We start from the raw sequence: 24,767 nt of genomic DNA, 5'->3' as shown, positions 1-24,767 counted from the left end.
GATTGCAGGAAGGATGGGGCGGGGTGGGAGTGATGCATTTTTCATGACCGATCTGTCCCTCTGGCAGGTCTGGTGGTGCCTGTGTGAAATACCACCTGAGAAATGAGAGTCCCCACCCCCTGGAGAATAATTGCGTGCCAGTGTCTGACACCTGACGTTGAGAAGTGAGGCTCGTATTACGTCATGTTTCATTGTAGATCCAGACTTAACAGCAGGAGAAGACGTCAAGGAGGGGAAGCCTGACTTTATTAGAACAACAATAGTGTGAAAAAGGGTTGCTCGGTCGTGCCCAGCTCTTTGCGACCTCATGGACTATAGCCCGCCAGGCTCTCTGTCCATGGAATTTTCCAGGCGCAGTACTGGAGTGGGTTGCCATTCCCTTCTCCAGGGGATCTTTCCGACCCAGGGATTGAACCTGCATGGATCCTGCATTGTGGGAAGATTCTTTACTGTCTGAGCCACCAGTGAAGCTTCTGTTTATGGAAAATTGCTAAGCAAAGTCCTGCTAACGTATTATATATCTTTGGATCTGTATAACAGCCTCTTGTACCCGTTTTACAGAAGAGGAATCTGAGACTCAGCCTCATAGCTTATAAATGGCAAAGGTAGGATTTGAACCCAGATCACCAGGCTCCAAAGGCTTATAATTGTTACCCTGTTATGCCACATTGACAGGGAGCTGAAGCTTAGCTGTTTTAAGCTCCAGATATTTCGGGCTTTAAAAAAAAAAAAACTAAATTGAACAGAAATTTTTTTCTAAATTAGGTTGTATTTGATTGTGTATAGAAACAAGGAGTTGGAAAGTCACTTCTTTCATCTTGAAGACTCGGGGTTGTTTATCTGGATGCCTGCGGCTTTAATGGGTTGTTGGTATGGGTGAATGTAGATATGGGTTAGGGCCTTGAGGAAGTGAGTGCTTTTGTCTTTAAAACCTTTTTTTAAAAAATGGTTATTTCTTCAGCTGTGCCAGGTCTTAATTGCGGCATGTGGGGTCTGGTTCCCCGAGGAGGGCTGGAACCCCGGGCCCCTGCATTGGGAGCGTGCAGTCCTAGCGTGGTCCACCAGAGAAGCCCCGAGGCTTTAAAGTCCTGGCCGATGGGCCTCTTCCTCCTGTTCTTGCTGTCAGCTGCCACATCTTACAACTGACAGTGTCCCTGTTCTCACTGCCCCCTCCCAATTAGCTGTGCCCTGGGAAACCACGCCGGTCAGTTCATCAGATTTATGTGCAGACGCAAGTAAAGAGGCTTTGGAGTCAGGCCCTTCCAGGAACAGAGTGCGTGGGCTTTACGACCCTGTATTATTGGCATCCAGGGCCTTTTTTTTATTATTTCCTTTGGGGCCCCTCAGCTGAATTTTTCATAGTCGTGCCAGCTTGGGGAGACGACACTGACTTCGGCCTCAGATATACTGAAACGGGGGCTTCCCTGGTGGCTCAGAAGGTCAAGAATCTGTGTGCAGTGCAGGAGACCCGGGTTCGATCCCTGGGTCGGGAAGATCCCCTGGAGACTGGAATGGCAACCCGCTCCAGCATTTTTGCCTGGAGAGTCCCATGGACAGAGGAGCCTGGTGGGCTACATACAGTCCATGGGGTCACAAAGAGTTGGACACGGCTGAATCAGTTTAGCGTGCACACACACACACACACACGCACGCACACACACACACACACTGACATGGGGGGCCAGTGGGACAGTCCCCGTGGAGATGGGCTGAAATCAGTTAGAGCTGTGCTGCCGGCCACCGCGGCCACCCCACCCTGTGCTCCTGAGCACCCGGGGGTGGGGCTGGCCTGAGTCGTGACGTGCTGCAAGTGTGAAACATACCTTCAATTTCGAGGACTTAGCATCATAGAGAATGTCGGATATTTCCCGAATGAACTTTGAGTATCAAGTACATGTTGATCCACACATGATTCGTTGATTACGTGATAATATCCAAAGTGATATCTGGAATAAATTGAATTGAAAAATGTATTGTTAAAGTTAGTGTCACCTGTTTCTTTTTTACTCTTTAATGTGGCTATAAGAGAATTAATAATAATTACATGTGTAATGATAAATGGGGCTCACATTACATTTGTCAGTCTGCCCTGGATTAGAAATGACTGAGGTCAGAGATGGAGCTGTGAGTTGAACGCCGTGGGAGGGGGTGGTGTTTGCTGGCACCCCTCCAGGCCAGCTGCTCCGTCTTCCCTCTGTCCCAGGCTGAACTGACACGCCAAGCCAGCTCTGTATCAGAGTATCACGCCCAGGGCTTAGTGGGGATGGAACTGGGAATTGAGATTGGACCGCAGCAGGGACGTGCACCCTAAATCTGGGCAGTGGACCGCCAGGCGGTGCTGAAGCAAAGATGGCAGGACGGAGTGGCGTCCCTGGGAATCCCCATTCCTCACCTGCCTGCAGTGTGGACAGGGGCTCGGAAGCCCAGCCGCAGGTGTGAAGGCATGGGCTGGCTGTGGCAGGAGAGATGCTGAACTTGGAAGTGGGAGATTCCACCCTTGACCCTCCTGCTTGTCCGGGTCCCTCCCATCCTGCCAAAGCGAGCTGCAGTTTCACCCCCTCCGAGTGGTCGTCACTAGCCGCGGCACCCTTGCTTCCCTAACCCCGTGACACGTGCGTGTTGTCCATCTTCCGTTTGGTCGTGGCCGATAGACCCTCAGCATCCACATGCGATGAGACCCGTGCTGGAAAATACCCTGTGATGTCCCTGTGAGGTTTGGGTGCAGGGCAGTTCGCTGGACACCAGCCCCGAGGCATGCAGAGTTCAGAGGCGTCGCCACCCCCAGCCTGGGGGTGTGCCATTCTTGAAGGAGGGAGGTGCTCAGTCATCATATTCCAAGAGCCCGCAGCTCCTGTGGCTGTTCTCTCAGCCTTTTTTTTTTTTTGGCTGCTCTGGGTCTTCACTGCAGCATGCAGACCTTTTCTAGCTGCAGCCCATGGGTTTCTCTTACTGCGGAGCACAGACTCGAGCGTGCGCAGGCAGGCGTGGTAGTTGGGGTGCAGGCTTAGTTGCCCTGAGGCATGTGGGATCTTAGTTGCCTGACCAGGGATTGGAACCTGAGTCCCCTGCTTTGAAAGGTGGATTCTTAACCACTGGACCACCACAGAATTCCCCGTTGTGTCAGGCTGGTCTCCCTAATTCGACTTGTGAGAATTCGGCAGAGGTGTTCTTCTCTTCTTGGCCCTGGAAGCCTCTGCCATCTATGGTGCCGTGTGTGGAGAGACTAGACTGCGCTCATGGGAGAAGGGCTGTGGGCTCCTTGAGGGCAGCCTGGATGCTGACTGTTGAGATCTTCCTTGGCTCCTGGGCACATGCATTTAAACATACTTGTTGGGCAAAGGAGTGCAGAGATCAGGACGCTTTCATTGTGAGCACAGGCTGTCATTCGTTTGGGTTCCGTCAGCCGGACTGTGTTTAGAAGAAAGATCTCTTCACCTTGTTCACAGAATGAATCTTGAGTGGGAAAGGAAATGGCAACCCCTCCAGTGTTCTTGCCTGGGAAACCCCATGGAGAGAGGAGTCCGGTGGGCTACGGTTCGTGGGGTCCTGTAAGAGGCAGACGCGACCGACTGCATGAGCACACGGGATTTTAAAGATGTTGGTGGAGGGCATCAACCTGGCGGAACGTGGTAGGCTGGGCTCACATGGGCTGGGAAGCCAGCTCCAGTGTTCTCTTGAAAACGGTAGGTAGGAGACTCAAGTGGAAGTAAAGGTAACTGTGCTTTCTCTCCCCTTCTTGTCTGTGTTTTCATCCTGTAGATTCACCCAAACCACCAGTCGCCCCCAAGCCGAAGGCTGCCAGTTCCCTCACGCCACAGACACCACCCAAATTCTGCCCGGCATCATTCCGGCCTGAAAGCCTTCACAGCCCCAACTCCTCCATGTCCAGGGGGCCGAAACCCCCCATCGCCCCAAAGCCCCGGCTGGCCAACCCCAGCGAGTGGAGGGCCAGCGTCTACGTGATCAACAGCTTGAACAAATGCAGCAACGGGAAGCTGCCCTGCGTAGACAGGGGCCTCTACGAAGAGCACCGGTCCACCCCGGAATGCTCCGAGTCCGAGGCCGACGAGGATTACATCGTGGCCCCCAGGGCCCCGCCGGGGGAGGTCCGAGCCAGGGATGCGGGCTGCGAGGAGAACGCAGTCACGGGGCCTCCGGAGGCCGGTGAGGAGGAGGAGGAGGGCCTGGATGGGGGCGAGGGGTGTGGGCCAGCGGGGCCCCCGGCTGCAGAGGCCTGGGCGGTGCTGAGCGGACAGGCTGATCAAGACGTCGCCCTCGCCCCCGAGGACGCGGAGGGGGCGGACTGTGCCGGGGCCGCGGGGACCGAGGACCAGACGCTGGCGAGTGAGGAGGAGGAAGAGAGGCTGGCGGAAGAACACAGCGCCTGCAGCCTGGAGGACGGGGGGCCTGGGGACAGAGGGCCGGAGTCTCCGAGCGATAGCATCCCAGCCCACCTCGAGGTCGTCGAGGATACCGAGGTTGGCGGCGAGGAGGAGCCCGGGGCCCCTGGGACCCCCCAGGAGGCAGAGGAGGAGGACGAAGAACAGGGCCGCAGTGTGGACGAGAGGGGCGAGGGGGACGATGCCGGCGAGGAGCCCCCAGAGGATGAGGGGTCGGCCACGGGTGTCCCCGAGGCCGAAGTGGCCAGAGATGACCCTGACGTCTCCCAGGAAGTGTGTGAAGATGCCGTGGGTGATGGCAGCGAGCACGGTGGGCAGGATGAGCCGGCTGACCCGGCGGAAGCGGAGGTGGGGCAGGACCCCGGGGAGGGTGAGGACCCCGTGCAGGATGAAGCAGCCGAGGAGAGCTGCCACATCATCCCGTTCGAGAGCGACAGCGTGGACGACCTCGTGCCTCCGCTCTCGGCCAGCCCCTACGAGTTCTTCCCCTCCGAGAGCACCTCCTTCTGTAGTGAGAGCTACCCTCCTTATTCCGAGTCCGCAGGAGAGTCAGCACAGGAGCCGGGGCCAGGAGAACACACAGAGCGGGACCCCGAGGCCGGGCCGGGGCGTGAGCGGCGGGGCTCCGAGCAGGGTGGCGCTGAGGAGGAGGGCCCCCCTGTGCCTGACGTCCTGGTCCTGCCTGAGGATGAGGATGCCAACCCCTATGAGATGGGAGTTGGTCCGCCCTGCGGGGCGGATCCCGGGGAGGCGGAGACGCCCAGAGCGCAGGTCGCCCCGCAGGAGTTGAGCCCTGATGCGGAGGGCGGCCTGGTCCCCATCGACAGGAATTACGTCATGGCGAGGGCCAGGCCCCACTCCGGGAAGCTGGCTGGTTACGTCCCAGAAACGGTCCCGGAAGAAATGGGGCCGGAAGCTGGCTTAGCGGCCGCTGGCATTGGGGCGGCCACCACGGAGGCGAGGAAGACAGTCCTGTCGCTGGAGGGGAAGCCGCTGGACGTCGGCAGGGCCCTGCCGGCAAAGCCCAGAGCCTTCACGCTGTACCCGCGATCATTCTCCGTGGAGGGCCGGGAGATCCCCGTGTCCCTGTACCGGGAGCCCGAGGCCTGCAGCCTTGACGGCCACAGCATTAAGAGGAAGGAAGACAACCTGTCCCTGCCCTGCGTCATCGGCTCCTCCGGCAGCTTCTCCCAGAGGAGCCACCTGCCGTCCAGCGGCACCTCCACCCCATCGTCCATGGTAGACATCCCGCCCCCGTTCGACCTGGCCTGCATCACCAAGAAGCCCATCACCAAGAGCTCCCCCTCGCTCCTGGTGGAGAGTGAGCCCCCGGACAAGCACTCCAAGAAGAAGAAGTCGTCCTTCAAGCGGTTCCTGGCACTGACGTTCAAGAAGAAGACGGAGAGCAAGGTGCACGTGGACGTCAACGTGTCCTCGTCCAGGTCGTCCTCGGAGTCCAGCTACCACGGGCCGGCCCGGCTCCTGGAGATGGACCGCAGGAGCCTCAGCAACTCGCCGCAGCTCCGGGCGCGGACGGGCAAGCTCCGGGCTTGCGACTCGCCCTCCTCGCTCATCTTCTGCCGGGAGGGCAAGAGGAAGGGGGTCCCCTTCAGCAGGACGGTGTCCCGGGTGGAGTCCTTCGAGGACCGCTCCCGTCCCCCCTTCCTGCCGCTGCCCCTCACCAAGCCACGCTCCATCTCGTTCCCCAACGCCGACACCTCGGACTACGAGAACATCCCGGCCATGAACTCGGACTACGAGAACATCCAGATCCCGCCCCGGAGGCCCGCGCGGGCCGGGACGTTTACCAAGCTGTTTGAAGACCAGAGCCGGGCCCTGTCCACGGCCAACGAGAATGACGGCTACGTGGACATGAGCAGCTTCAACGCTTTCGAGAGCAAGCCGCAGAGCGCGGACCCGGAGGCAGAAAGGTACCGTGACAGCCACCTTCCCTTTGCCGGCCGGCGGTGGTAACCATCCGAGAGGCAAGCTTAGGCGAGGGTGGCGGTCCCTGAGCTTTTTGGTGCCAGGGGCCAGTTTGGTGGAAGACGGTTTTTCCACAGACTTGGTCAGGGATGGTTTGGGGATGAGTCTAGTGTGTGACTTTCATTTTGCAGTTCATTTCTGTTCTTATTACATCAGCACCTCAGACGATCAGGAGTTAGATCCTGGAAGTCGGGGGTGGGCATAGCGGTCAGAACAGACTGGCTTTGTTGCCTCGGGCTCTGTCTCTCTCTAGCTTTGTGACTTGGGCTAAGTCGCTTTCCTGTCTGAGTCCCGGTTACTTCACCTGTGGAAAGAATCCGTGCTACCTCTAGGCAGAGTGTTTGGAAAGATCGGAGTACCTAGTCTATTTGAAAATGTTGTCTCAGATGCCAAGTATAGTGCAGGTGTTTGTTATTATTTGGGATACGTTTCTGATCTCCTAGGCAGATGGCTTTACTACTCCCCTCTGGGAAAGTCACCAAAAGAGAAGGGCCTGGAATCTTGCCAAACTAAATATCTTTCCCCATCAGGAAAATACCCTAAATTGAGATTAACCCCTTTTTATTGTGTCAATATACACTCTATTCAAGGGAACTAGAAAAGACAATTTATTTAAATTGTTTGAAGAGCTAAGGGCGCCCTAAGCTAAATTTCTCAATAGAGGTCTTTAAGAGGTACGTCCAAGCTGATTTTTTTTGGTTTGTTTTTGGACTCGGTCACCTTGGGAATGAGAGTGAAGCATTGCAGTTATTGACACCAGTGGGGGTTTTCTGACCTCACCTTCCCGAGGCTGATGGAACGGCCTTATTGATCATCCTAGGCGGGTGATTGCCAAGTCTTGCTGTTTCTTATGCACCGCGGATGCACCGTAAAGGCGCTGCAATTCAGCCTCCACCGCTTAGCCGCTCGGGGGCACCTGATCTGAATTAATGAAAAGTCAGAAGAATGGTGCTGATTTTCGAGGAAAGCCTGGTTCTTTCCCCGCATGTACAGGACCTCAGTCGAGTCCCACACAGTTGCGAACTCCCAAGGGGGCCTGCAGCAATGAGTAGATAAGAACGGCTTGCGATTAGCGTTAGCTCTCTGTGGAGTGTAGACCCCAGGAGAGTTCGTGTGGCTTTTCTCCTGAATTTTTCATACGGTTCCCTACCGTGTCTCCCTCTCTCCCTGCCGCGAGTCTGGGTGAGGCTGTGAACTGGTTCTTTCTGTGAACTGGTTTGGAGCAGAGGTGGGCCTCAGTGCCGCTAGAGGGATCCAGGTTAATCTGGAGAATGGGGGTATGTGCGCACTTCAGGAGGGCGGGAGCAGAAAAGCAGACAAGGTCACTGCATTAGTAGTTATCAGTGGGGTTTGACAAGACCCAAGCCCGGTGGGTGTGGGGGAAGCCTCCCAGGTGGTAAAGAACCCGCCTGCCAATGCGGGAGATGTAAGAGATTTGGGTTTGATCCCTGGGTGGGGAAGATCCCCTGGAGAAGAGCCTGGGAACCCACTCCAGTAGGCTCGCCTGGAGAATCCCATGGATACAGGAGCCGGGAGGGCTGCAGCCCACAGGGTCGCAGAGAGTCGGACACAACTGAAGGGACTTAGCACGCAAGCACACGCCCCTGGTGGTGTACTGCCAGCGCTAATGGAAATGGAGCCAAGGTCTGAAACCATGAGGTCTCCATATTGGGACGGACCTCAAAGGGCACGTGGTCTAACTTCCATGTCTAAGAGGTCTCTCTCCTAACCCGGTCTGTAGTTGAATTCCTCAGGCCCCAGGGAACTCTCCACCTCACAGAGCTGCCGCGTCTGTTGCTCGGTACTTCTGTTTGTCCTTTCTGTCTGAGCCAAAGCTGTCTTCCCATCATGTCCCCACCCCACCGAGGCGGAAGCCGATCCCTCTACTAGCCCTGCCCCCTCCTGCTGACTCTCCCCCCTCCAGCCAGGCATCTGAGCTCATTTCCTCTTTTCTACGACTGTCCTTCGGAAATGGAAACCTGCTTCTGTTGAATCATAGACTTGCAGAGCTGGAAGGGAACTTCTGACAACGTTCTGAGGAGGAAACTGAGGCACGAGGAGGGAAAGAGAGTTGCCTCAAATCTCTCTTGGTGGAGAAATCAGTGTCAGGACTCCGATTCCCTGACTCTTGGTCCAGGAATTTTGGGGAAGGATGCCAAGGGAGGCCAGGTCTCGTCGTGCAGGCTGCACACTGTCCAACCCCAGGGTCGCACTCGCCTCGTGGTCTGTGTGTAGTGTCCGTGGGACTGTGCGGTGTGCAGGCCGCTTGGCCACATGCAAAGGGCCTGTGGCCTCTGTCTGTTGCTGTTTAGTCGCTCAGTCGTGTCTGACTGTCTTGTGACCCCGTGGACTGTAGCCTGCCAGGCTCCTCTCTCCATGGGATTTTCCAGGCAAGACTGGAGTGGGTTTCCATTTCCTTCGCCAGGGGATCTTCGCAGACCAGGGATCAAACCCACGTCGCCTGCGTTGGCAGGGGAATTCTTTACCACTGAGCCACCTTGGAAAGCCCACCTTGATCTTTGCTTAGTCCAAAAAAAAAAAAGGGGGGGGAAAAAGCTGCCTTCATCCAAACCAGAATAAAATACCGCAGAAGATGCGAATCCTCTCCACGTCCTGACTGCTCGCTGTGTGCCAGCCCCGTGCTAGGTGCTTTCCCCGTCGTATCTCACATATGAGGCTCCAGCCGGGAGCCTTGGCTGAGTGTCTTGAACCATCACACTCTGCTGTGGAATGGATTTCCCCGCAGGCCAGGCTGGCTGGGATGTATCTCCCGTGCAGGAACCACATCCTCTTGGACATCAATCAGTGAGCAAAGCTTTCTTCCGTTTTTCTGCGTGAAACAGAGGGAAGCAGAGGGCGAGAGAAATCCCGCTCTGGGCTGGAACACGTCTGGGCAAGGGCGGTGCCCGACACACGGCATCGAGAGGCGGCGGGGGCTGCCACGAGGTGCGGGGGGCCCGGCTTCTTCGCCTGAATAGGGGCTTTGAGAACCAAGCGCAGGGGGTGCTGCTGACCTGAGACGTGTGCCCAGGGGTGCTGGGGTTGGCCAGGACCAGATGAGAACATAGGAGACCGTTCCCTTCCTCCTTCTGCTGCTTGTGTGTCCCCAGACCTCGCTGCAGTGAGGATCAGAGGCTGAGGCCAAGATAAATACCGACGCTCCTGAAACAGAGCTGGACGGTGAGCCCCAGGAGGGGGAGTTCAGAGCCCCCCTGGCCCTGCCTCCCTGTGGGCCCCCCGTTTGCTCCTCTGTCCTGTGGTCTGATTGGAGCAGATCTGTTATTTCTCAGCCACCCACACTATGGCTCACTGCTTGTCTTTAAATCAGTCCATCTTTTTTACTTAAAAGATATTTCAAAGGGAAATTCTATGTCACTGCCGGCAAATGGAGAACCAGTATTACTTGTCTTAAGTAGAAGGCAGTTGTGAAAATAAGATACAGGATAAAGAACTAAGCCCCGGCGGGGGAAGTCTGGCCTGAGCCTCGTGCCTTGCCGAGGCCTTGAGCGGAGGCTCCGTCCCTTTGCTGAGCAGCGAGAGGCCTGAGAGGCGTCCTGGGGCCAACGCGGAGACAGTCTCCTTGGCGTAATCAGAGGGACCCAGGAATGGTGAAAAGGGAACAACTCTCTCGTGGTGCCATTTCGTGTTATTTAAATCCAAGTCCTTTTCCTAATGAAAATGCGTCCCTTCGAGAAACGTGTGGAGTGTGTAATAGAATTCAGAGTTCTCTAAATGAGAGCAGCAGCTCAGGGTCTGATGGATGATCTTAAAGTTTCTCCTCTGCAGGTACTTCCTTCCAGGTTTGTGCACACAGATAGTAGCATTTTCCCAGTTACTGTAGCTGTCTTCTGTCTTATGAAATAGAAGTGTACACATTGTTACCTTTTACAGTTATACACGGTACGGTTACAGCGTTACACATTGTGTACAGTTTCCCCTGGTGTACAGGGCTTTGGGCTTCGCAGGTAGTGCCAGTGGCCATCAGTGTGGGATATGGAAGAGCCCCGGGTTCAGTCCCTGGGTCGGGAGGATCCCTTGGAGGGGCGCACCGCGATCCACTCCAGTATTCCTGCCTGGAGAGTCCCATGGACAGAGGAGCCTGATGGGCTACAGTCCATGGGGTCACAAAGAGTCAGACACAACTGAGAGACTTGGCTCCCACACACATACACTACTTTGATTTAAAGTGTATCCCCAAAGCATTCTTTTTTTGTGAATTGACTCTCATGCACAGTATGTGAACCGTGAACTTCCAGATGTTCAAGCTGGATTTAGAAAATGCAGAGGAACCAGAGATCAAATTGCCAGCATCCGTTGGATTATTGAGAAAGCAAGAGAGTTCCAGAAAAACATCTATTTCTGCTTTACTGACTGACTATGCCAAAGCTTTTGACTGTGTGGATCACAACAAACTGTGAAAAATTCTTCAGGAGACAGAAATACCAGACCAGCTTACCTGCCTCCTGAAAAACCTATATTGAGGTCAAGAAGCAACAGTTAGAACTGAACATGGAACACCAGACTGGTTCCAAATAGGAAAAGAAGTACGTCAAGGCTGTATATTGTCACCCTGCTTATTTAACTTCTATGCAGAGTACATCATGAGAAACACTGGGCTGGAGGAAGCACAAGCTGGAATCAAGACTGCCGGGAGAAATATCAATAACCTCAGATATGCAGATGACACTACCCTTATGGCAGAAAGTGAAGAGGAGCTAAAAAGCCTCTTGATGAAAGTGAAAGAGGAGAGTGAAAAAATTGGCTTAAAGCTCAACATTCAGAAAACAAAGATCATGGCATCTGGTCCTATCACTTCATGGGAAATAGATGGGGAAACAGTAGAAACAGTGTCAGACTTTATTTCTGGGGGGCTTCAAAATCACTGCAGATGGTCATTGCAGCCATGAAATTAAAAGACGCTTACTCCTTGGAAGGAAAGTTATGACCAACCTAGATAGCATATTCTAAAGCAGAGACATTACTTTATCAACAAAGGTCCATCTAGTCAAGGCTATGGTTTTTCCAGTGGTCATGTATGGATATGAGAGTTGGACTATAAAGAAAGCTGAGCGCTGAAGAATTGATGCTTTGGAACTGTGGTTTTGGAGAAAACTCTTGAGAGTCCCTTGGACTGCAAGGAGATCCAACCAGTCCATCCTAAAGGAAGTCAGTCCTGAATATTCATTGGAAGGACTGATGCCGAAACTGAAACTCCAATGCTTTGGCCACCTGATGCAAAGAGCTGACTCATTTGCAAAGACCCTGATTCTTGGAAAGATTGAAGGTGGGAGGTGAAGGGGATGACAGAGGATGAGATGGTTGGATGGCATCACTGACTCAATGGACATGAGTTTGAGTAAGCTCCAGGAGTTGGTGATGGACAAGGAAGCCTGGCGTGCTGCAGTCCATGGGGTCACAAAGAGTCGGACACAACTGAGCGACTGAACTAACTGAACTGAATGCAGAAAAAGTGTTCTCAACAGCCATCTAGTCCAACACTCGTCCTCTTCCAGTAGAATGCTTTGTGTGCTCAGTCAGGGCTCTTGGTTGGGGGAACCTAGTCCTTACTTCTGAATATCCCACAAGACCTTGGTATGTTGATTATGCACTAGGAACTTAATAAATGCATGTTGATTTTGAGCTTCAAGGGGGGAAAGAACTATCATTTATTAAGTATCTTCTGAGACACAGTTTGAGGTGCTTTGTATAAGCTGATTAAATAGCCATTGGATGCAAAACACCACACACACTGGTCTGTCCTAAGTGTCTCGTTTAAATCCTCATAATTGTAAGTTCGCTTATTGCATGATGAAGCGTCTACTTTAATCACTCAGTATTATCCCTCCACACAGATCCCCAAGGCCCCCTTTCCCCATTTCATTATGAAAACATTCAAACTTAGGGAAAAGCGGAAAGAGATTTCCAGTGAATGTCCGTGGGCCTGTTTCTTAGATGTGATATTAACATGTTGCCGCGCTGTCTTTTTCTCATCGCTTTCTCTGCCTGCCTTTCAGTCTGCGCTCCACCTCTTGCTGTGACTTACCTTTCTCTGCTCTCTTTGCTTCGGTTTCTTTCTGTTTCCCATTGCATTGCGTGGCATGCAGGATTTTAGTTCCCCGACCAGGGATTGAACCCACCACGCCCCCTGCAGTGGAAGCGTGGATTCTTAACCACTCCACCGCTAGGGAAGTCCCATGTATCTCGGTTTCCTTGTCTGTAAAAGGCGACTCTAGGAGTACTGGGCCTGTCCGTGTCATGAGGACGAAATGAGTTAATGCAGCACGGAGTGAGGAGGCCAGTGAGCACAGGCTTTCATGGAGTGACGCGATCAAGGTTCCGCAGCCGTGGATGCAGGTGCAGAACCGGGCCTTTCACTGAGAGGGTGTCCGTGTCTCTCTTACAACTTGCTGTGCGTGTGTCAGACCCGGTGTTCAGGACCTCGCATGCATCACCAGGAGCAGGTGTGAACTCGTGAGCTGTGGGGTGTGGTGTCGACGTTGCCTCTGCCTTCCGCGGGGGATGGGGTCGGGGCTGCCCGCACCAGCCTGGGCACCCCAGGACTGGGGTGTTTTGATTCCCAAATCTCACTGTCTGTAACTCTGTCTGTAGCAGTTATTTCACTTGTAACTCATGATCAGTGAGGCACCTTAGGGCTTTCCAGTTCCCATTTTCCAGATGAGGAAGCTGAGGCCCAGGAAAGAGATTCCAGCCATCCTCAGTCACACAGGCAGTAAGTCGCCACAGCAAGACTCACACCCAAGTCTTTCTGACTCTCCACCCAGTACTCTTTCCATCCTGTTCTCTGTGGTTGAAAAGTGCCACGTTCACTGGTGGCCTCCACCCAAGAGCTCTGAAGTGGCTCCCTCGCGGGAGTCAGGCCAGCACGGCCGCCACCCACGTGCTGCCTTCTCTCGGAGGTCCAGAGGCAGGGATGCGAGGGAAAGCGAAGGGACGTCCTCCTTTGGTTTCTGCCTGCCGGTGGGTTTGCTGCTGTCTTGGCAGCTTGTGGAGAAGGTGGACAGCCTCTCCTAGGACTTGCTGATGAGGCGTTCAGGTGCCGTTCCCTCCCGCCGGGCATGGGGATGGGGAGACCCTTGCCCTCCTGTGGGCCTTGGCACAGGATGAGTGACCGGGAAGCTCTGGGTTGGAGCAGCCTTCTGTACCACTCAGAGGACTCAGCCTCGAGCAGCGGTGGCTTCCAGAGAAAGAGAGCCCAGCATTTCGGGCTCCTTCAGAGCCGTCCACGGTCAGAACGCAGCTCGGATTACGTGCCCAGGAGTTTGTGAGCTCCAGGACTGGGGGCGTTCAGGTGCCTGAATCTCTTGGCTCCCTGATGACAGCTGTTCGAGAAGTGAGTACTGCTGTACCAAGAGCTGCGTGGGTGCTGTGTGCAAGGAGGTGGAGAGGTGAACCCCCCCCATCGTCACTGACCTCAGCGGAGGTGGAGTCCAGGGGGTTGGAAGGACCTAGACTCAAGTCCCTGGAGTGCAAGATCGGAAACGCTCCGGACCCAAAGAGTAGGCGTCCAGAGGAGGGTGGGCTGGTGTCATGCACAAGGGGGCATCTGAATGGGTGCTTGAAGAAAAGTTCTAACTGTGGTGCTGGAGGAGACTCTTGAGAGTCCCTTGGACTGCAAGGAGATCCTACCAGTCCATCCTAAAGGAAATCAACCCTGAATACTCATTCAAGGACAGATGCTGAAGCTCCAATACTTTGGGCACCTGATGCAAAGAGTTGAGTCAACTGGAAAAGACCCTGATGCTGGGAAAGATTGAAGGTGGGAGGAGAAGGGGACGACAGAGGATGAGATGGTTGGATGGCATCACTGATTTCAATGGACATGAAAGGACAAAGTCTGAGAGACGGTGAGGGATGGCTAGGCCTGGCGTGCTGCAGTCCATGGGGTGACAAGAATCGGATGGACTTGGTGACTGAGCAACAAGAGGATTTCCCCATACGGAGGCAGAGGAAGGTGTGAGCCCAGGCGGACACGTCGGACTGTGGCGTTTAGCAGGTTAAACCGCAGTGAAAGTGACCTACTGTGTTTCAGAGGATTCCCTCGATGTCTTGTTTTTCTGGAATGCCGTTCCCATCGTCTCCAGACACAGAGATGACGTAGAGGAGCCTGGGTTGAAAGGTGTAGGGACCAAACTCGCACCGTTTTTCCCGGAGTTCCAGTCTTGTGGTAGAACGTTCCAGCAATTCAGCTGATTCCGTCACCGCCAACCACTCAACATCGGCTGCTGTTCTAAGTACCGGCGTGTGGCGGGGGGTGATGCTTGCTGCCCTGGGGGTGTTTCCGGCTGGCTGGGAAGAAAGGCCGACAGAGGTCCTTAGACCCTAGTGTGATAAAAGCCGTGTGCGAGGTCCGTCCAGGCGGTTCTGAGGAGGGGGCGGCGAGGAGCCTTTGCCATCCGGGGGTGCCCAGGGTATCTCCAGAGGGGCAGCGAGGGAGTCACGATGGAGACACAGTCTGGGGCGGCTGGGGTGAGGAAGGACCTTTACACGTTCAGACTGCGGAGCTCGGCATCCACGCCGGTGAGCCGGATGCGGGAAGGCCGCCTGGGGTCCAGCCGAGAAGCACCTCGTGTTTCGGCTCAACACTCCGGGGCAGCGGGGAGCGCCCGTCAGCCAGGCAGGGCTATGGTGGGGCTCTCCCTCATTCCCCTTCCAGGTAGGATGGAGAGCGGAGGGGTTGAAGACACGGGAAGCAGGGAGGTGAGCCAAGGGCACCCCCCCACACCCCGCCACGGAGGAAATGAAGACCCAGTGGGGCTGCATCGGGTTCCGCCTCCGCAGTGTGCACAGCCGTCCTATCCTCCAGCATCGGTTCCCCCAGGGCCCCAGCTGTGCCTGTCTTCGCTTTTCTCAATCTTTGTGGGGTTTTTTTGTTTTTTTTTTTTAAGTTTTCTCCTTCTTTATTTTCTTGGCTGCACCGCGCGACGTGTGGGATCTTAATTCCCCAACCAGGGATCGAACCCCCGCCCCTTGAAAAGTGGTGTCTTAACTGCTGGACCACCCGGGAAGAGCTCTCCACTCGATTTTTCCTCATCTTTTACAGTCTGTCGGGTCCAGAACAGAAGGTTTGGCATTGGTGTCCAACAAAAGACGTACGAGAAATAATCAGGATTTAGTCCCGAAAATAAAAGCTAAAGGATACAAGCCAAGTAACAAAGTTGGGGCATGGGGGGTGGGTCATGGTCCAGACTGTCCAGACCAAGGACAGCGGCTGCATTTATAACTCTGAAATGAGCAAGACGCTAGCATGAGGGCCCCTTCCCGCATCTTTAGAATGCAGTAGGTGTTTCGGTGAAGTGGTTCCCTGAGAGTGAAAACCTGACTTTTTTTTTTACAGCCGCAGACAGTGCTGCGGCGACAAAAATACGCATCATTGTGAAAATAAAGGTGATTTATGGCCTCAGCTGTACATCCTTGAGTGGGTAGACAGCAGGGTTACAACCAAGCCTCCTGCTGACCGATTCCATCCGTGTCGAGAGTTGGCTGGCCAGGTTTTTGGCACATCCCTGTGGTGGTATTCATTGGTATCTCTCTATCTGCCTGCAAGCTGGGAGCCTTCCTATTATTATTATGTTTTTGACAAATGAACTCATGCAGAGCTTTCATTAAGTTTCACTGAAAGGACCTGGAAATGCCATAAAAATTATCGTAATCTCAAAACCATCACATTCCTAATGCGTGCGGCTGTGCTGCTTGTTGAAATTGACTGATGAGAATATTCAGTTTTTAATTTTCTGACTTAAAATAAGACCATCTGCAGCTGTTTCTTTTAGCAATAATTTTTAATTAAATGCAATAAAATTTACAAGGAAGGACCCTAATAAGAAAATCGTGTCAGGAACACACCGATTGTAACATTTACTAGCGTGAGATGAAAGCCCCATCTTTCCCCCCCCCCCACCACCACCCTCACAGAGCTATAATACAGACAACGTCCTGATTAAGTGTTAATCACTGTGTGGCTTTTCCTTCATAAAGTCTGTGGCAGGCGTGAGAACAATTCTCACTAATAGCAGACAGCCTTATTGCACGGATGTTTCGGTGAGATGTCAGCGGCTGTGTCCTTGACCAGCTGAGCCCCAGCGGAGGCTTTGTTCCAGCCTGGGTGTGGATGGTGCTGGCGTCCGGGCAGGGGCCCTCAGTGTTCCAGCCCATGGACTGGAGACAAGCGTATCGTGCAGAGAGGGTACAGCCAGCGACCAAAGCTTATCTCTGCCATTCGTGCGTTTCCTTGCTGAGCTTGCATCAAGGGCCTCCTCCATGCCTGGCGCTGCCCTGGTTGCTGCAGTGGTGGCAGCGAGTGGTCAGGTCAGCTGTGTCCCTTGGCAGAGAGCTGATATTCTGCTGGGGAGAGGCAGAGTGTAAGACAAACTAAAAAGTCAGCAGGAGAATCGTCGATAATGAGATCTTTCTTTTGTGATGAGGTTATTCTTTTGTGAGAAAGAAGGAAAGAGAAAGGTGTGATAGAAAGTGGCCGCTGTAAGGGGTGGTTTAGACAGGGTAGTCAGGGAGGGCTTCTCGGAGGAGGTGACACGCTGTGAGCTCTGAATGGTGATGAGACATCATCACGAGGAAGGGCGTTCCAGGCAGAGGGAACAGAAGGGATAGAGGCTTTGAGCCTGGACGCCCTTGGGGGTTTGTGGAGAGGCCTGGAGAACAGAATGCAGTGAGGAGAGTGACTGGGTCCTCGTGGGCAGGGGCCTTTGTAAAAGGTTTGGATTTTGGTTTAATGAGACGGCATTGGAAAGAAGTGTTAGGATCCAAAATTATTTGTGTTATCTGAAATTGTTCAGATTTGTACGTTTACTTGTACGTTTGGACTTCCCGGGTGGCTCAGAGGTAGAGAACCCGCCTGCCAGTGCTAGGGACACAGATTTGATCCCTGAGTTGGAAAGATCTCCTGGAGAAGGAAGTGGCAGCCCCGTCCGCTGTTCTTGCCTGGGGATATCCCATGGACAGAGGATCCTGGTGGACTGCAGTCCATGGGGTTGCAAAGAGTCGGACGTGAGTGAGCACAGGTACACACGCGTTCATCAGCAAATAATTTGAAAATGCAGCAAAGAGTATGTGCTCTTCAGAATGGTCCTGGAGGTATACAGAGGTTTGAACTTGGGTCCCAGCTCTGCCCCTGGCTGTATGATTTTTGAGCATCTGAGTCTCGGGTCCCTTTCCCACCTGCAGTTGCTCTGGACTGGCTTGGAGCCTGCAGTTCTGAGTCCCCATCTGAGTGCTCTTACTGGAGGAGGATGGTGGTCCAGGGAGCTGAGAGGACATGAGTCCAGTAGGGAGGCTGGGAAAATCCCTGAAAAGAAATGTGCTGCGTTTGGACTCATGTTCCCTGTGTGAACTGATGCGATCTGTGTGCCGTAGGGAGCTACTGAGGGTTTAGAGCAAGGAAGGGCCGTGCTCAGCTAGCGTTCTAGGCACAGCGAGTGTAGTGAGGAAGAAGCAGCCTCCTTCCTCCCAGCGAGGTTTCTAAACATCAGGGAATCAAGGCATGACGACAGGGCTCGCTCCGCAGCGTCTCTGGTGTGTGGTGTGATGTCCGCCAGCCTCAGCGGCTGCACGGTCACTCAGAGCAGAGTGACCCAGAGCTCTGGCTACTACCCCTCCGTGGGGGTGTTGGGGGGTCTGATGGTGGAAGGCAGCATGGCTGACTGGACCAGAGACGCAGGTGCATGGCCGGGAGAGAATGAGTTTGAGTCCGGCTCTGTCCCTCGTCTGATCCGAGCCGCAGTTTTCTCACTGGTTCCGGTGGTGCGGGGTGGGGGGGGTTCCTTCTCACTGAGCGGTCCTGGGGTGTCAGAGAGAATCCACGAATAACCCCGTCAGTCTCGGCCTTTGCTGCTGGGAGCCGCGTGCCCCAGGGCTCACGAGGCTTTGCTGCGTGTTCATGAGACACCAGATGCTGTCTCAGACCCTTTCCGTGTGTTCACTCAGTTAATCTGGGGGAGAAATAAAAACAACAACCCTGCCACGTAGATACTTTCTTTTTTTAAATCTGCGCCCGGTAGATGAGGAAACTAAGGTACAAAGAAGTTAAGCAAAGGGCTGAAGGTCACACAGCTGCTGGGCAGCTGAGCCAGGACTCTAACCCAGGCCGCTTCCAGCACCTCTGCTGCTCCAGCCGTGCAGGGAGGCTGCCTCCCAATTCGTGGGCATCGCTGCCTTGAATTTGTCGAATGTCCCTTTGGTTCTAAAACCTCATTAGAAGAGGAAGCTGAGGTTCAGAGTGGTAACATGACTGACAAGCCAGTAAGTGATGGGGCTGGAACAGGAAGGAAAGTATCCTTAGGGATAAATTCTTCCCTTTCTCTGACTCACCGCCTTTGAGAACTTCCCAGCTGGAATCGACCCCCCAGATGTCAAAGGTGGGGACACACACCTTTGAATGAATCTGTAGGACGGAAATGTCCTTAGCACAGGCATTTGGAAAGGACAGCTTGTAATGACGGTCCCCTTACTCGGATCCACATGGCTGGGGGATGATGTAAAAGCTATTCATAGAGAGCAAAGCATGCAGTGTTGCAGTCCCCATGAGAGGGGTGATACTGTGAAGGTTAGTGCTTCTTTAGATTGCCCGGCTGGTCTCAGTACGGGCCCTTGAGGAATTTATCATCCGTGCTCACGATACTCCAGGTCAACGGGACAAAAACCTCGTAATAATTTCTGAGTGATGAATTGAAGTGTTTCATCAAGCTCCTTGAGAGCGTACCAAGGCTGCCCAGCCTCCCAGAGGTGAAGGCAGCCGCTCGGCTTGGGGACTCTGAGCTTGCAGCTGACAGTCACAGCGGTTCTGTGTCTTGGAGAGGCCTCCGTCTTTGGCTGTTTCCCTGCAAGACGCATGTCTCAGGGTTGAGGTTGTTGGGGGAATGATGTGGCTGGTCTCTATGTAAACAGACCCGTTCTCTACGTGCGTGGGGCTGGTCTGGAGCCCTGAACGGGGCCCAAGAGAAGTTTCTCCAGGTCAGAGTATGAGCCAAGAACTTGAAATTTCAGGGTGCTTGCATCATTTTAATTAAGAAAAATCAGACACACACATTATATATGGGGGTGGGGGAACCCAACCAGACAAAACCAGACTCTGCTCAGAGGCCTTAAGTTCTGCTGTGCTGGTAGCATGAGGGTCTCTCGTACTTCGAGAGGGGTCAGGCAGGGCTGTCCTGTGGGGTCCTGAGCCTCCGTCACAGGCAGTGAGTCAACACCAGTGGAAGGGATACTGGCAGGGATCATGACTTACACGCCGGCCAGGAAATCTGAACTCTTGGGCTCATTTTTGGCTGGGCAGGTCAAGTCCCAAGGAATCAGCTCCTGACTGTGCCCAGCCCCCAGTGGGGAGAGGCCGCAGGAGACTAGAGGACTCAGCAGCAGCTCTGAGCCGGGTTCCAGAAGGCTCCGCCTGTTACCACACGCTGCATCAGAAGCCTGCGAAATGCTCAAGAGACAGTCTGTTGGGGGTGCTACCCCAGGGTGGCGGGCGGTGGGGCGGGGAACAGGAGGGCCCCTCCTGGAGTTGAGGCCCCAGCAGCGTTGAAGCAGACGGGAAGCTTGGTTATTTGCTCTTTGGGGAGCTGCCTCACATGCTTTGTCTCAGAGGTCTTCAAACTTTCTGTTGCAGCAGGATCCTTTTTCACATGAAATCCTAACTCCGACGTGAAATCTTAACTCGGAACCCCAGCATAGAAGGCAAAGCCTTGTTATTATCATTCTCCTTCATAAGTTCAAAATTTTCACATTTCATGCTGGTGTTCAGTCCCTGAGTTGTGTCCGGCTCTTTGCAACCCCATGGGCTGCAGCACGCCAGGCTCCTGTCCTTCACTGTCTCCTGGAGCTTGCTCAGACTCATAGCCATTGAGTCGGTGATGCTCTCCAGCCGTCTCACCCTCTGTCGTCCCCTTCTCCTCTTGCCCTCAATCTTTCCCAGCATCAGGGTCTTTTCCAAGGAGTCAGTTCTTCGCATCAGGTGGCCAAAGAGTTGGAGCTTCAGCATCAGTCCTTCCAGTGAGTATTCAGGGTTGATACCCTTTAGGATGGCCTGGTTGGATCTCCTTGCAGTCCAAGGGACTCTCAAGAGTCTTCTTATTCATGCGTAATTTAATCCGTGGCTTACAGACCTCTGTGCGGGGGAGGTGGAGAACTGGTGATTTCTGCCCACGTTTCAAAAACAGGTCTTTAGTTTTGTTGAAGGGAACAAGGTGTAGCAGTTGAGGATAAATATCTGTTGGATCATAAACTCCTGGATTGAAATGACGCCCCTCAACATCTGGTTTACAAGAATGGAAATGAAATTAACGAAATTAACCCCACTGCTTTACACACATTATCTCATTGATTATCAGCCCCATTTTACAGGTGGGAAAATGGAGGCACCCAGACGTCATGTGACAGAGGTGGCAAATAGGGTCTGAGGACCCAGAGCCAGGACACACGAGTGGGTCCCAGCCCCACTGAGTGGTCCTTGCTCCCAGGAAGAGTTGCCCCCGCGCCGTAGGAGCCGGTTTCACGCTCACTGTGTGCAGAGGGGCGGGGTGAGCTTCTGCCAGCAAGGCCGTCCTGGGGATTCCTTTTGTGGGCCAGAGAGCTGGACTTGAAAACCCAGGAAGTTCAGAAAGCCGTGAAACCTCGAGGGAGCAGCCACACACATGCTCCCTGCACTTGACAGTCTGCAAAGCTTTTGGATGTCTGCTGGCTCCAGTGGCTCTCCTGACAACCTCTGGAGTAGGCGAGACTCTGATTAAATCAAAAGCAATATTTAAGCAAAGACCTGAAGGAGGGCAGCAAGTAGTCCGGCAGAGTTGTTTTCTGGGTGGGGCCTGCAGTTAGCCATTTTCCTGGGACCTTTCCCCGTCTCCTCGACTGAAAAACGGGGACAGGAGGGTGACAGGTACCTGACGGTTAAGAGTAACCCATGACAAGGGCTTGGTGCGGGGCCTGGCACGAAGGGGGGTCGCGTTTATCGTGGGAGCTGGGTGGTGGTCGTGCTTAGTCGCTCAGTTGTGTCCAACTCTTCGCAACCCCACGGGCTGTAGCCCACCAGACCCCTCTGTCCATGGGGATTCTCCAGGCAAGGGTACTGGAGTGGGTTGCCGTTTCCTGCTTCAGGGGATCTTCCCGACCCAGGGGTCGAAGCCTCATCTCTCGTGTCTCCTGCATTTTACACAGATTCTTTACCCACTGAGCTGTCGGGCTAGCCCTGAACGTCATTATGACTATGGTTCTGATTGTGCCGGAACACGGAAGTGCAGGAGGAGAAGGTTCCTGTAAGACTGGGGGTTTGGAATATGCCAGAGAAAGAGCTGGGGGGGGGGGGGCTGGGAGAGTGTTGTCCGAGGTCATGGAGCCGGCAGATAGGGCTCAGGGGTGCCTGCTGCGAAGCCGCCAGCCACGTGTTCTGTGTCGAGTGTTGAGCTGGGCAAGACTGGTCCCACCTGGGACTGACCTGGACAGGCTGCGGCGGGTCCTGGGCATCCCTGGAGCTGCTCTGGTAATGGCATGGGAAAGGAGGTGGTGTCCCGCTAGGAGCTGTGCTCACCCCGCACTCCCCTCCCAGAGAGTCCCTCGCAGATGGTGCATCTGGTTTCCAGGGAGGCCCTTGGTGCGAACCCCAGTTTCCTTGACAGCCCAAAGCCAGAGGTTTTGAGCCGTGGGGGTGAGTCAGTGGCTTAGCAAAGACCAGAGTGGAGGCAGCTGCTCGCCTGTGGGATAAGGAGCTCCCCACCTCCGACTCCAAACCCAGTCTCGGACCCCAGGAGGCCCCAGGCTTTCATCCAGGGCAGAGAAGCAACACCAGGATGAAGAGACATTTTGTGTTGCTGGGTTTGCCCCGACTTCCAGTCTTTCTTTGACCCTCCCCTGTTCTCAGCATTGAGGATGGAGGCCCGCAATACCACTGAGCCTCTCTGAAGCCCCTCGCTTTACAGAAGGGGCAAGTTGAGGCCCAGAGAGTGGGCTTGGCTCCTCCATCCCTCCTCCCCTGGATAAGCTGCCACCCTCCTAAACGTGTGTGGTGATGAGGGGGACGGTGGGGGCCCGGGGGAGGGGCATGCCGCTCTGATGGGGGTGTTCAGACCCCGGATGGCATGCTCAGAGCAGGCTTCCATGGAAAGCCTTCTGCGGTGTGCCCCAGCCGCCAGCAGGTCAGCCCTGCCCTCCTGGTGTCCCCTCCCAGGGCTGGTCATTTCCCTGCTGTGCCTCTGTGTAGCATCTGCCCTCCCGTGCTGACTGGGACATAGTCTCCTGTGCTGCGCGGTGGGCCCCTCCGTGGCGTCACCACCGCAGCTCATCCCTGTATCCCTGGCCCTTGGCATAGAACTTGGTACCCAAGTGATGCTCAATAAGTAGTTCCTTAAAGGGATGTCTTCCGAACGCTGAAGGGCACGGTCATCCCCGAGGGACGCCCCAGCAGCTTGGACTTCCCACGGATTCCTCCATCAGTGCCCTGGGTCCTGGGACAGCAAGGAGACGCAGGGCAGGGTGACAGTCAGCCTGGGGACTCAGACAGGAGACGCCTGACTGGGCAGCGAATTGCTTAAATTCATCTGTGCTGAGTGCTCCAAAGAAGTGCAGGCTGTTCTGAGAGCTTCTCACGGGTGCCCTGGCCTGTTTCTGGCTGGAGAAGAGCTCTGAGAAAGTGAGATGGGGGCTGAGTCCTGAACTGTCATGAGGAGTGAATGTGACAGAAGATGAGAGTTGGGGAGGCCTCTGAGCGGAACGAACAGTCATCTTTCCCATTATACAGATGAGGAAACTGAGGCTCAGAGCAGGGAGGTTACTTGCCTAAGGCCACGTGGTTATCAGAGGAGAAGATGGGGTTTGCCTGCAGGTCCGCGTAGCTCCAGAGCCCATTCTCTCTCTCCTGCTTGTCTGCCCTGGATGAGGACGCCCAGACTGGCCGTGGTGGCGTCGCGTGTGCTGGGTCCAGGCCCGCCCTTGCCGCACCTGGGAGCTCACGTGCCCCCTGCTCCTTCCCGCTCTGGTTTGCCCTGGCACCTCATCTGTCCCAGCATGCCTGGGTAACCCAGGTCTCCGCTCCCTCCTTGTGCAACAGAGGAGCAGGTAACCAACTCTCTCGGGCTTCTGCCCCTGGGATTTTATCACGTAGAATTCTGACCTTGAGAAGCATCCGTGAGTCTCACGTCTAGAGATCAGATCAACTTAAGGAGCACCCAGTGGGCATCTTCTGGGTGCCAGCCCCCTGCAGGGCTGGGAGCTGTGGGTCACGGGTGCACTTCCGACTGTGGCCCAGGTTGGGGGTGGAAGACAGATCCGTGAACAGCTAGCTGCCTGGGTGTGATTATAGGTGCGGTCGGACGATGAGCAATGTTCTGGCAGCTTAGAAGGAGCCACCAAGTGCGTCGAGGATGGGCTTCCCTGAGGAGTTTCCAGGATGCAGATTGGGCCTTGAGGCTGGGCTTAAAGGGCGTGTAAGTGTTGGCAAGGTGAGGAAGTATGGAAAGGGCATTCCAAGCAAGGCACAGAGTCAGAAAGGGCCCAGGGTGTCCAGAGACAAGGCCTGGGCACAGTGGCCAGGTTGTCTGCGACAGGGAGTGACCGAAAGCTTGAGGATCCACAGGGCAGCAGGGAGCTGCAGAGGCTGAGCAAGGTGGGCACTGAGTGGGACCCCAGCCTGAGATCTCCCTGCTGCAGCCGCCTTCATCAGACCGTCCCTGCCTTCTCCAGCCTCCATCGACCTGACCTGTGGTTATGTGAGACTCTCGTCCCCTCGGTGGGGCAGGGGAAGGGTGGATGTAACAGTGTGTTTGGAGGTTGGGGTCTGACCTGCCTCCCAGTTATCTCTGGAGGGGCCGCTGCTCAGCTCACAGGGCTCCATTCTCACGGTGCCTCTAATCCATGGATTAGAAGCCCGGGTGGCAGGCAAGAATTTGTGCCCTTTGAATAGGCCAGTTGGAGCTAATTGATGGCAGGGGGTGGGGGTAGGGTGGCACTGTTATTTAGGTGGCTTTGGCCGGGAGACTAGAATCCTGGCCTCTGAGTCGACCTCTGCCCTAACCCTGCCCCTGCCCCGTCCCTGAGTCCAGCTCGGGTGGACTCTCCTCTCACAGAGATGGAGGCTGGCCGGGACCACTCGCAGGCTCTTTGGGAATCACCATGTCGGAAGAGGCTGATGATGGCTGTTGATAAAGGTGCTCACTTGCTCCGCAGTGTGGTTTGGGGCACAGAGCCCTGCCTCCCCCTCGGAGCCAGCCCAGAGCCCCTGGGCCCTTTGGCTCCCTCTGTCTCTCTGCCTCTTGCTGTGGAACCTGCATCCTGCTCTCTGGACCTCAGTTTCCCCAATTGGAAAAATGAAGGATTCAGGGAAGTAACTTCTTAGATGACGTATTAGTTTTCTATTGCTACCATGAC

General features: G+C 54.7%; 1 protein-coding gene across 4 annotated transcripts in view; it reads left to right on the top strand.

Annotated features, from left to right (window-relative positions):
- Positions 1 to 24,767, top strand: part of FGD5 (FYVE, RhoGEF and PH domain containing 5) — a 118,918-nt gene that overhangs the window by 7,516 nt on the left and 86,635 nt on the right. For all 4 annotated transcript variants that reach the window (XM_069561033.1, XM_069561030.1, XM_069561032.1 and 1 more), the window contains exon 2: positions 3,760 to 6,331. In XM_069561033.1, the coding sequence (XP_069417134.1) occupies positions 3,760 to 6,331 (2,572 nt within the window). The remainder of the gene's footprint in view (positions 1 to 3,759; positions 6,332 to 24,767) is intronic.

The sequence above is a fragment of the Ovis canadensis genome, chromosome 19 (assembly GCF_042477335.2).
Source record: "Ovis canadensis isolate MfBH-ARS-UI-01 breed Bighorn chromosome 19, ARS-UI_OviCan_v2, whole genome shotgun sequence".
Lineage (NCBI taxonomy): Eukaryota > Metazoa > Chordata > Mammalia > Artiodactyla > Bovidae > Ovis > Ovis canadensis.
This window is presented reverse-complemented; position numbering and strand designations above follow the sequence as displayed.